The sequence below is a fragment of the Mercenaria mercenaria genome, unplaced genomic scaffold (assembly GCF_021730395.1).
Source record: "Mercenaria mercenaria strain notata unplaced genomic scaffold, MADL_Memer_1 contig_1074, whole genome shotgun sequence".
NCBI lineage: Eukaryota > Metazoa > Mollusca > Bivalvia > Venerida > Veneridae > Mercenaria > Mercenaria mercenaria.
Genome location: NW_026459045.1, coordinates 421 through 14,136, shown reverse-complemented (window position 1 = coordinate 14,136; position 13,716 = coordinate 421). Strand labels below are relative to the sequence as shown.

The 13,716-nt window shown below is 33.1% G+C and overlaps 1 protein-coding gene across 1 annotated transcript in view; it reads right to left on the bottom strand.

Moving 5' to 3' along the window:
• The window catches only part of LOC128551421 (protein dachsous-like), a gene marked incomplete at its 5' end in the record, with an annotated part of 40,158 nt that extends 27,624 nt beyond the window's left edge, over positions 1-12,534 (bottom strand). The window contains 8 exons of the mRNA XM_053532271.1: positions 468-606; positions 966-1,411; positions 4,293-4,377; positions 4,598-4,849; positions 9,553-9,796; positions 11,633-11,700; positions 11,976-12,134; positions 12,370-12,534. Of these exons, the coding sequence (XP_053388246.1) occupies positions 468-606; positions 966-1,411; positions 4,293-4,377; positions 4,598-4,849; positions 9,553-9,796; positions 11,633-11,700; positions 11,976-12,134; positions 12,370-12,534 (1,558 nt within the window). The remainder of the gene's footprint in view (positions 1-467; positions 607-965; positions 1,412-4,292; positions 4,378-4,597; positions 4,850-9,552; positions 9,797-11,632; positions 11,701-11,975; positions 12,135-12,369) is intronic.
• Between the last annotated feature and the right edge of the window lie 1,182 nt (positions 12,535-13,716).

Genomic DNA, 13,716 nt, shown 5'->3' with positions numbered 1-13,716 from the left:
CGATGTGGATCTCAGTTCTCTTTCAAATGAAATACAAAAGCATATAGTTGATTTTTTGCTTATTTGTATCATGGTTTAACTGCAGTGTCATTATAACTGTTAACTTCTGTCTGTAATATTCTTTAACTGAGGAAGAGGCGTGGCTATAAGCCGTACTCAAACTAAGTTAGAGAAAATGTCTTAGGTCTCGCCTACATACGCTTGTCACGTGATAGTACGAACGCATAAAATGGAATGTTAACTTGTCAATCAAAATAAGTAGTCTAATGCGTTGTTCATATTGGCGGACCATGATACAGAACAGAAAGCGTAGGGGCCACTCGAATAATGAAATTATTTCCCGAAGGCTACGCCCTCTCGAAATAACATAATTATTCTCGTGAACCCTCTACTCTTTTTATTACAAGTATGCTGATAGATATCCGATAAACTATTTATTTGTTATCACTGAGACTAGTTTTATTTACCTGTATCAGTTTGAGGTATATTCAGGAAAGCATTCGTGTCGTTTACTTGAATTGTCAACGTTATGGTTTGTGCAGTCTCCCGATCAAGTACAGCATTTACATACACACTTCCATTGTCAGAATGAATAGCAAAATAATCCTACAAATAAAAGCAAAGTTAACACAACCTGATGTTATACTTTATTTAGATGGTATGATGCGATTTCATACCTCAGTGAAGCATTTGTTTCTGGAAAGGTAACTTTTATCATGTAAAGAAATTCACGCGAAGTCAGAAAGAAAACAACAAAACAGCAGCATAGTTTGTGAAGCAGATTTTATACCAATGAACAAAATATCCTCGTTAAATGTTCAATCTCTTTCCATTTCAATTACTTACCTGAATATAGATCTTCCCATACATTTTGCTTGTGACATTTGTGTTTTTAATGAATTTTATCAATAGACAATAATGATTGCATCTTGCAAAATTGTGACAATTAACAGCTAAAGCAATACCTTAACGGATGCATTTGCCACTGGTTTTCCATTTTCATTTTCGGCTGTGATCTTAATGATACTGTAGAAAAGTTTATTATCCGAATCCCGATCAGAGGCGTTGCAAGTGTAGACAATATGACCATGTTCAGTGATGTTCTCTGTTACAGATGTTTTGTATTGGGGATTGTCTCCAAACGTTGGTTTTTCGTCATTAACATCAGTTACGTTTATCGTCACTGTGGTACTGCCGGATTTCGGTGGAGATCCTTGATCCATAGCAATGATTAACAGATTGTACCTAGGTTCCGTTTCTCTATCAAGTTTTGAATCAATTTGAATATAGATTTTCCCAGATGATGCATCAACTGTAAACTTGTCAGAGCCGCCAGTTTTGAAGTAGTTAATATCCTTGTTTTGTTTCGTTACGTCATTATCATGTGCAAACACTTGTGTTACCAATGTTTCTGAAATGAAAAGTCAACAGAATTTAAAAACAAGAGGGTCATGATGACTCCATATCGCTCACCTGTTAAACTTGGCCTTGGAGTGATCAAGATAAATATTCTGACCAAGTTTCAAGAAGATAGGGCCATGAATGTGATTTGAGTGATGACCTAGTTATTGACCCCACATTTTCTCAACTTGGCCTAGGCATTATCAAGATAAACATTCTGTTCAAGTTTCATGAAGATAGGGCTATAATTGTGGACTCTATGGCGTTAACAAGCTTTTCCTTTGACTTGACCTGGTGACCTATCTTTTTACTCCACATAACCCAGTTTCTATCTTTGCTTAGAAATAATTAAGATAAACATTCTGTGCAAGTTTGTATCAAATCAATTAATAAAATAAAACCTCTATATGGCTGAAAGGGCTAATTATTCCCCTTCCAGGGGCAGTAACTCTAAGACCAAAGATGGAATCTATCCGGTTTACAAAAAGAACCGAGGTCTTATTGTGACTAGTTGTGCTTAAGTCTGCTTAAAATCAAATGTAAAAAATCACTTCTATTGTGTTCACAAGGTAAATTTTAACAAGTTTTGACTCCTTCAGGGGTCAATCAGGGGTCGTTACTCCAGAACCTATGGTTGGATTTGATGGATTCATCATGGAATCCAAGATCTTTTATTGTTAAAGATATTTTGCAAGTTTGCTTTAAATCAAACCATACATGAAGTCTCTATAAGGCTGCAAAAAGACAAAATAGCAAATTTTGGCCCTTCAAGGGGTCATAACTCTAAATCCGTGATTGGATCTAGCCAGTTTTCGAAATGAACTAAGATATGATGCAAATACAAGTTGTGTGCGAATGTAAAAGCAATTGCAAAATGTGGTCTCTATCGTGTTTACGAGCCAAAATAGCAAAATTTGGCCCTTTAAGGGGAAATAACTCTGGAACCAATGACGAGATCTAGACAGAGACCGAATGGAACCGAGCTTTTATGCCAATAAAAGTTGATTGCAAAATGTGGTCTCGATCGTGTTCATAAAAAATTGTGAACGGACGGACGACGGACGAAGCTCACCTTGGGATGAGCTAACAAACATTAATATCTCAAAAGCGTGACTCACTATAACGAGAAGCAAATATTAAGTAAATACATAATATTCGCTTCATCAAACTTACAATACTGTCAGTTTTAATACTCAAGAGCATATTAAACGATGTATTTGCATATGACGTATTCAAAGTTACAGTGCGTGTATCTTATTATTATTACTGTAATGGAATGTGCACAGACAGGTATTTTTCATTTGCATTTCAGGCGCTTATATCAGGCTTTGTGATCAACTTTGGAAAGTATTCTTATAATGTTATTAATCAAGCAATTTCATATTGGCCTTGTTATTTGTCCAAGGGTTGTCGTATTGGCCCGAGGCCGTAGGCCGAGGGCCAATACGACTGCCCGAGGACAAATAACTAGGCCAATATGAAATCGCTTGATTAATGATAATATTATTATTCAACTTTCGACTGTTGGCGGTAACAGTACAAGAACTCACAAGTGAGCGAGTTACCTCATGGCAGTTATGCGCGTTCAGGGGAAAAAACTTGACAAGTTGTTTAGACTTATTTTAGAAATCATAATCATTTTAGCCGGTAAAACAGAATGAGTTGTATGTGGGTACTTAAGAATAATTTTGAGAGATATTTTTGATGTGACATAATCAGGAGTAACTAGAACTTACCTTATTTTTTGAATTCCTATTTATTTTCTTTACAGTAGTGAGTTATGTTATCATGTGATCTGTGACAAAACTGCTTTAAATATCATTTCCTTTTAGGCTGCAGGCAACGAGACACAAAATTGTACACATATGTGTTGATCAAGATAATACAACCAACCAAGCACACATTATACACTCCCATGCCTCGTTTAATTCTTATCCGAAATTGTTTGCAGTTCACAACTGACACTCTTGTTCGCCAATTTATTCATCCATTTTCCAGCATTTGAATCGCTATTTATCATTGCACAAATAGTCCACACTATCAAAATGTCTGTTAAAGATAAGTCTCATCCTTTTAATAATCTGAGTTTCCTTGTTTTCTCATTATTTTCCTTGACAACTGCCAGAATTTCTGACAGGAAACACTTGCATTTTACACAATACCGAATAAGCGAAAGTATCATTGTAATCTATGAAGACGTGCACCCCGCTCAGTTATACTTGGTTATTACATGAACATGTTAAATGATTTTTTTGTCAAAATGTGAAAGAAAAAATGTTATCTATAACTCTGATGTAAAACAAAATGGCGTCATTTAAAAATCTAACGGAAGTGACTTCTCCGTATTGGCCCTCTCTTTTGAACCAATCAAAATGCTTGAATTCCGTATTGGCCCTGTTTTCTCGTATTGGCCCTGTTTTTCTCATATTGGCTCAGTTATGTTTTGTATTAGCTCTGTCTGTTTCATATGATGTTTGCAATTGGTCTAATACAGTGTGTAATATTGTATAGTTGAATAATAATTAAAAATATAAAGTTACGGCATTATTATTCCGCCAAACATTAAACTAACTTCCGAAACAGATTGTATTTCATATACAGTGTGTTATTGCAATACTCGTCTAATTATACCCTTTTTAACATGTAGAAAAATATGACTGATAGATTTAAACACGTTTTCAAAGCCTATCATGTGTTAGAAGCAAGTAATGAGAATGAAAATTTTGAAATCGTTCCTAATATCACTAAAATAGTCGTTGTGCAAGTAAAATAATAAATGTAAATTATACCAAAACTTTCAAACAAATGGGGGAAACGTGTCCTAATTACAATTGTCAATAAGTATTTCTTTTACATATTTCTAATGAATAAACAAGTAGAGAAACACTTACTATTTTCTAAAGTTGACGTCTCATTTTCTCCTATTTTCGCTTCATACATTGTTGAATTAAAATAGGGCTGATTGTCATTCTTATCCTGTAATCATAAATACTCATTTTCATGTTATTTATACATTGTACTCACCAATAGCTAAATATATCTCTAGCGCTATGGAAGAACAGATACATTGTATTAAGCCGCCATTTACACTTGCTGTCCAGACAAAAGACACGACTTTAATGGGAAATCCCTAGAACAAAACGGTTATAACAACTAAGTAATCATCATCCATTTATAGAATCAAAGCTTCTGATACCTGCACTGATAGTTGCACAACTGCTGTAGTTGAAAGCGATTTCTGTCCCTTATCTGTTACTTCCACTGTGATATTCACGTTTCCTTCTGTGTTGTGTAAATCCTCGTAGTCTATCGGTGTTGCAAGACCAATGTCTCCACTTGTCACGTTTAATGTTAAATTTAGACTTGCAAAGTCCCCATGTTCTGTTGTGTTAACAATTGAAAATGTAAATTCACTGTTGCTATTATTTTGTTGGTCCCGGTCACTGGCCTGAAATATATAGCATAACAATAGTATAAAATATTTAAGAAATGAATTTATTTCGGTGGTCATGCGAAATGAACGACAGAATAGGATCGGCAAATCCATGAAACGCGCAAACGATTCATGTTTGATTTGCCAGTCATATTCTGTCGTTCATTTTGCATGAACACCGAAAAAAAAATTCATTTCTCTTGTTAACATTATATTTCCTTTCCATTTGTAAACAAGATTATATTATAAAATTGCACACATTTTGTTGCGTTTGACATGAATATATATATTTTTTTCACCGAGTAACATACATAACTTTTTGTGTAAATAATGCCAGCTTCAGGATAGGAGAAGGGTTTCATCAGAACCTTGAAACAACTATTGAAAATTGTTATCATTTGAAATCTGGTTATGAAATGGAATGTATTTCTGTCTATCCTGATTAAAAAATGGGCAATCAAAAATATAATGGCGCTCATCACCCAAGGCAGCAGTATTACACAAGTGACATGTCCTCTCATCATAGACAATATTCAAAAATATACCATTTCCAATAACTTATTTACTTATTATTACGACACCTGAAATGGCATAAGGATAATGCAAGATTTGATGGTAATAATTTCAAATAGTCTTCAAATTTAAAGACTGTTTTAAATACTTTATAATGCTTACATTTTCTTGAATTTTGAACCATTCTAGTCCAAGTTTGTATATACTGATCATTTAATCCAAGCTTAATAATATTACGTAAATATAGTGGCGAAGGAACTGATTGGTTAATCCAATATTCTGCAAATCCAAGCCGTTCTAATGTATCCTTAACATATGAAATCCAAGGGCAACAATATACACCATGAATATGAAGCTTATACATTAACTTATACAGAATATGGCTGATCTTATCAGTTTTACGTTCAATAACCTTGCACCAGTAATTAAGTACTCTACTTTTGACAATAACATTAATCGGCAAAGCCCCTAGTTTACCAAATACCATAACATTTGGTGAGGATTCTTTTACTTTTAGTAACATCTTTAAAAATTTAAGTTGGAAAGTTTCATTTAAACTAATATCACCAGTACCCCACACCTTAGATCCATACAAGAATATAGGCATTATCATTGTTTCAAATAGATGTAACTGTAAATCAATACTTAGTTGAAGTTTTCTTGCTTTTCTCAACAGAGAATTCATAGCTTTTGTAGCCTGATCTACTAAATGTTTTTTTTGTCTCATAGAAATTACCATTATATTTAAACTTTATGCCTAGATAACTAAAATTATCAACAATATCAAGTACCTCACCATTATAATGGAAAACTGGCTTTATTCTCATTTTACCTCGAGAAAAAACAACTTTTGTTTTACTAGAGTTATCAGTCAGTTTCCACATATCACAATATTCTGACATTGCTTTAACTTTAAAGGCCTAGATTCACTACTATATAAGTGCCCCCCCCCCCAAATCCAATATACAACTCCCATCTTATCTGCTGCTTTGCAGCGACTGATTAGAGGGCAATTAGCACAGCAGGGACCCCAACTAGACCATGAAGATGTGTGCAGTGGAGTTGAAAGAAATTTATTTTTCTTCAGTGAATGTGGAATGATAATATCAATTATTATTTTGATATTATATAGATGATAATAAGTATTACTTTAATGTTATAATAATGATGATGATAATAATAATAATTATTATTATTATTGTTATTATTATTATTATTACTATTATTATATTACATAAAGGATGATTAAAGATACAGTAATAATATTGAAAATAATAATGATAATAAAATACAAGTATAGTGAAAACTTCAGGAGTTCTTTTTGCTGATAAACAATATTTTTCTAATTGGAAACTGGGTTTCTTGTATTCATGTAATCAACATTATTTGAACTTAAAATCATCTATACTGAATTTTCATTTTCAGTATGTTGCCAAAAGTGACTTTTTTCATTCTTTGCTTTGTGACTTTGAAATGCACATTCTAATTTCAATTTTTAGACAAATGTTATTTACAGTATTCTGCAAGCTTTAGATGAGTGAAAGTCACACTTTTCTGAAATATCACAATTCTCCGGACAGACTTTGGAAAAATAAAAACTTGCATATATTTCTTTAAGTAAGTTTATCATTATTTCATTATTGTGAAAATAAGTTTCTGATTATCTTATTATTGTGTTTGATCAACAAATATTTTTCTTTACATAGAAATTCCAAAAAAACTAGTATAACTTTAAAAGTTATCAATTATATATCAGTTTAAGATAAATTACATTGTTTCCCCTTCTCACTAATTGATACACTTGTATGGTAGACTGACTCTCCAATAAACATTGACCCTTGTTAATTGGAACCATACTGTGATGGTCATTAGCCCCGAACTGTGCTGGTGAAGACAGAAATCCCTTGGCCCACTGCCAAAATCTAGGCCTTTAAAGATGTTTATAGGCTGATCACTACCAAATAGAATGTAAGCCTCCGCAGGTCTATCACAAGTAGTCCAAATATAAATAGTACTAATCTTTTTTCCTTTCCTAGTGCATTTTCTCGGCAGCAACGTGCTGACTTTTCCCCTTCCGCGTTTCAGTATGTATCACTTTGCATTCTAATGAAATCGGCATGTTCCTATTGTCTGCTAGATAAAAATGGCGGCGTAAGAATTTAATGTCACGAAAAGAGAAATTGAAAGAAGCGAAAAGTAGTAAAATCAGCGGGTTGTATTTAACGAACTGTAGTTTTCTTATATAAAAGTTAACACCCCCTTTTCTTTTTGTTTTTCTAAAGTAGCGATCTAGTTCTTTATGGGAATATAAGTCTCTGAAAATCTGATATGCTAGAAAATGTCGAAACACCGTTATGAAGTGAGTGGATTTTATATGAAATAAAGAACAGCTGGATTTAGTGGTGTTCAGCCTATAAGGGGCAATACATGTTATTTTCTGAAACCCTTCGAAAATGAATGGAAATGCCATTAATCTATTCTTTATGATGTAAAACGGTAACAAATGGCTGAAAACGCTTAAATTTCGTGTACTTCTGGAATTTAGATCGAATTTTCGACCAGGTGGCACTATTTTGGTTCGTTTTAGGACCTAGTAAATGTCTTTTCTCGCATTTTAGCACTTCAGTTGTCTAAATAATATTGAAATTAGCATGTTTCTGAATGAAAATGACAAACATCGTAACAATTAAATGGATGTTAAATGTAAATTCCATGAATAAGGTAAAATTAATTGAAATATTGCTTGCACAGGGCTAAATTTTGCATATTTTTTGGGATGGGGGTGACCTGTAATGTATTGTCATTTCTCTATATTTTCTCAATATTTTGCACCAAAACAAAGCAGAATCATTGTGAAATAGGTGTACCTTGAGAATGAATGCAAATTCATGGAAAAATCAAACAAAAAATTTCTCTTATAGGCTGATCACTACCAAATAGAATGTAAGCCTCCGCAGGTCTAGTCACAAGTAGTCCAAATATAAATAGTACTAATCTTTTTTCCTTTCCTAGTGCATTTTCTCGGCAGCAACGTGCTCACTTTTACCCTACCGCGTTTCAGTATGTATCACTTTGCATTCTAATGAAATCGGCATGTTCCTATTGTCTGCTAGATAAAAATGGCGGCATAAGTATTTAATGTCACGAAAAGAGAAATTGAAAGAAGCGAAAAGTAGTAAAATCAGCGGGTTGTATTTAACGAACTGTAGTTTTCTTATATAAAAGTTAACACCCCCTTTTCTTTTTGTTTTTCTAAAGTAGCGATCTAGTTCTTTATGGGAATATAAGTCTCTGAAAATCTGATATGCTAGAAAATGTCGAAACACCGTTATGAAGTGAGTGGATTTTATATGAAATAAAGAACAGCTGGATTTAGTGGTGTTCAGCCTTATAACTCATTTTGTATCTCAGCAAAAAGTACAGTGACACCTGCATAGAGTAATACAAATAAACTGAAAAACACTTAAGTAGTATCATCACTTAAAAACTCTTTAACATCATTTGATAAAGTTGTTAGCATTTTGTAAAAATGTGTCATAAAAGACACTAAATCATTCAGAAGAATAGAAACAGGTATAGGTGATAAATTTTCCCCCTGTCGAACCCCAGATGAACTAATGAAAAACATGAGAGACCTTGACTGCTTTTAACACAAGATTTTGCTTGATCATTAATTGAGTAAATAAAATTAAAAAGTTTCCATCAACAATGTTGAAGTAACTACTTCTATAAACAAACTCGACTAACAGAATCGGAAGCTTTCTTATAAATATGGTCAATAGTGCCATCATTTTTCGGAAATCTACTTGTTCTTCATAAAGTAGTCCTGCTGATTCCAAGAAATTGTTTAACCTATTATTTAGTAAACTAGTAAATAACTTGCCTAGACAACTTAGGATAGTAATTCCACGATAGTTATCTGGGTCATTAATATCACCTTTCTTTTGGAAATATTACTCCTTTACACCATGAATACTGACTATACGCGGACGTCGTCAAAACAGCGGCCCGTTATCACTAAGCAGCGTTGACATAACTTTCGCGCCTTTCTTTTTGCTGTTCATACGAAATGAATTTCAATGGAAAAGAATAAGGCTAATGTAAATATTTCAATTTTTTTCTTGATTTCAAATTATCTGGGCTCCAGTACGACTGAAGATAATAAAATAGCTCTTAAACTGTAAATATCTGTTTCAATAGTTTACCTCTAGTTTGATTATATCTTTCATAACATTTTCTTCAATAAATGAAGTGTAGATTGGTCTAGAAAATTTCGGAGAATTATCATTCATATCGGTAAGTGTCACGTGAAGAACAACGGAACTTTTACTTCCACCCCCATCTTTGGCGAAAAGAGTCATGTAATAGTCTGCTTGTTTTTCTGTGTCTAGCTCCACTTTGCAATCAATACAATTTGTTGTGATTATTCCATTACTGTCAACTTTGAATCTGCAAAACATTTTGTCAGTATTAGCGTTTAAAATATACATAATTATATTATAGGGAACATCTCGCAGAACAGCCCAAACGAGGAACTTATAGATACAAAACAATAAATTGGAGGTACACGTAGTATAACAAGAACTGTCCGTAAGACAGCGCGATTTGACAGTATAATGAACACATGTCTCAATAACAGACCTCTACTTTAAAAGGAAGATACACAAAGGGGAATAATTCTGTCAAGAATACAAACTAGAGTTACACATGCAAATGATGATGGTAACAATATATTTTGAGTTTCAAGTCATAACCTTATACAGTATCAAAGTTATGTCCAGATTGTCAAAAAATTTAAGTATGAAGGGGCATAATTTGGTTAAAAATACAAATCAGAGTTATTGGGATTGTTACCACTCATGCAGATGACGATGATGATAAAGATAATTTCAAGTTTCAAGTCTTTAACTTATATTGTGCTAAAGTAACATCAAGAAAGCGAAGATTGCCAAAAAAATTAAGTATGAAAGGGGCATAATTCTGTCAAAATTACAATTAGAGTTATGGGAATTGTAACACACATTATAAAGAAATATTTTTAATTTCAAGGCATTATCTTTTAAAGAACCAAAGATATGTCTATAAAGAAAGCTTTCAAAAAAATTTAACATGAAAATTATTCTAAGTATTACAACTTTGTGACTTTGACCTAAGATATTATGGGCCCAGCCCCTGCACATACTTTGCTTGTATGCTGGACAATGTTTATGTGAACTTACAGTAAGATATAAGTAAAAGCAACAAAGATATGACACACAAACAAAGGTTGCTAAAAAAACTTTAACCTTAAAAAGAACCTAAGTATAACACCTTGATGACCTTGACCTTGTGTATAATGGGCCCAGCCCCTGCACATAGTTTGATTGCATGCTGGACAATGTTTATGTGCAGTTATAGTAAGCTATAAGCAATAGTAATAAAGATATGACACAAAAACAAAGGTTGCCGAAAAATTTTAACCTTAAAGATAAACTAAGTATAACACCTTGGTGACCTTGACCTTTGGTATAATGGGCCCAGCCCCTGCATATACTTTGTTTGTATACTGGATAATGTTTATGTGAAGTTACAGTAAGTTATAAGCAACAGTAACAAAGATATGACAGAACAACAGATGTTGCCGGAAAACTTGAACCAAGAAAGCTCACGCCTAGAATAGCACCCCCCCCCCCCCATTCTCCGTATAGTGGAGCTAAAAAGTGAATGTATTGTAAACGTATAGTTTTAAATATCTTGCTTTTAAATGTAGTGGCACTGTCATTTAAGCACTCATATACAAGAACGCTGTTAGTGTTGTACCTGTCGAAAGTTCTATATTTTTTGTCACCAATTTATAAATCTAGAAAATAAAGCAAGGAACAATATAATTACGTACTGTTTTTTCTTACAAGCAAACATCTTTTTTTCGTTTCTGAGAAGTATATTTTTGTATTTCGATTTAACGGTTGGACTGTAAAAAATGTTCTTATATTTTACCCCTCTACTTTCAAGTATTCTTAATACTTTGCAACTCCCTTAAAAGAATTAGTGTTAGTCGAAGAATGTTTTAGATACATTACCTTTAGTCAGTACATCAAACAAAGGATTTACATTGACCGGAAATGAACTATAGGTAAATGTTAAGGTTTTTTTCCCAAACGAAATCCAAACACAGGATAAATCATTCAAAGCAACTGAGATTTCGCATTTAACTTATGTTGTTAGGATGACAAACAATAAACTGTATCGGACCAAGAGCAACAGGTCGTTCAACTACCTCATTTCAACTTACAAATACTATCTTACCGGTTACTGCCTCCTGAAATTGAGTACGTTTTTATTTTAAAATCTGGCGAGGAGTCTGCGTCTGTCCCCTGAAGCAAGGAAAAATTGAAACTAGAGAAATTATTTCGTATTAATACGCGAAACACATTCTAAGGGGCGAAATGCAAAGCCGTCAAAATTCAAAACTTTTACAATAATCTCTGAACTTTATCAAAGCTTCTAAGCATTATTATATAAAAATAAGATCTTCAAAATTATTAAATGTTTAAGGCGCCCATCTCCAACCGGAATACATTTTACTGACTATAGATCAAGTACTTAATTCTAAAAGTATGTAAAATTAACAAAAAGTGAGCACGCTTACCGTGATCCGATTTACATAAGTTCCATTTTCTGCGTTCTCGCTGACGGATAGTTCAAAGCCAGAGCTGTTGAACTTTGGAGCATTGTCATTCTTATCCGTGATATCAATATATATTGTCGCATTATCGGAAAAATTTGATTTTTTTCCAGTAGCAAACACCTTTAATAGAACAAAAACAGACAGAAAATTAACTGAAATTAAAAACAATAACAAACTTAGATAGGATCTTGTAATGTACACAATTAAACGTTACATATAAGAGCAATTGGTCAAAGAAAAGAAAAGGTAAATTCATATAAAGAGGAGATCGTTAAAAGATCTTAGATTTATTGGAAAAAGCTAAGAAAAAATATATTCATGTATGACATGAAATTGTAAAAAAGTGTTTCATTACCAAAATTGTTGTATTCCGCAGTTTCTCATAATCCAACAAATCGGAGTTATGGACGAGGATCATAACTCGTCCACTTCCTTGTATTTCAGTTGGTGAAGCTGTAAAGTTTTCACAAGTTGAACCATCTTTGTTTTCCAAGGATATTACTATGTAAGCATTTTCTCCCTGAATTTAAGTACAATACTAGTTTTTATTATTATATACAATTAATGCCTTTCAGAGAGTTCGATACAGGGATTTGTCAACGTGAGAAAAGTCATATCACCGGAATAAAAAAGTAACAAATGTTTTATTGTTAGGTACAACAATTCATCGAGAAAATTACAAACAGTTGTGACCTTGTGAATTGTTACTTGTGTCTATGATCGAGACTCACGGTTTTCTCAACTTTCGGATTCTGTAACTTACGGAGATCGTAGATAATCTGTACTTGTATACATTACTGTTCCATGTATATATTTATATACACTGTTATTAACTGACGGATTTTAACCACATACGGATTCCGTGACTTACGGAAACTGTAATCTTGCGGATCAAACGTAAAATTTAACTAAATGTCCGTTCTCACGGATGGAAAGCCACCAACTGAAGACGAACCTTTACTGCATTCATTTCCGTAAATTGTAAACAGTCTTATCGAGTCCATCCAATGAACGCAACTTACGGATTTTCTCGACCAATGAAAATGTTCCGTAAGTTTTACGTAAAGTTTAATAGAAAACCCAATAGTTTGTTCTTAGATTTATACGTAGATTGCACGATAGCAGCTCATTTGATTTTAGTGAGACAGTAAAATCGTTTGTCACCGGTTTCCGCGACAGGGTAAACACTTCCCCCTAGAATATAAATAGCTTCTCCAGCTTTTTATACAAGTACCCTCAATGGTTGTCAGAGGAATGAATGTAATTGAAATCAGTTTTAGTTTGGTCTTCATTACTGTGAACAGAAATAGTTTATTGATATCACTGCATTTGTGACAGATTGGTCTCTGTCAGTGTACATTTGATAACAATACGATAACAATACACACTTTAAAATAAAGATTTTTTTCCATCATGCGACGTCTCATGGGTGTTTTGAGTGTCATCATTAACGTTATATATTTCACTGATTTTAAAGAATTCCTGCATTTAAAGTAAACTTGTAAAATTATCTAAATTTTTCAAATTACCACTTTTTCTTTGATGTACACATCTTGTTGATCAGGAAAGTAAAAAATGAAACAAATATGTGGGGTGTTTTAGGTATTTCCAGCAATATATTAAATAGTTAGTTAGATCTTGTAACCTACAGATCGTTTTATTTTTGAATATTGACCTTCATGTTTTGAAACTACAGGATGCA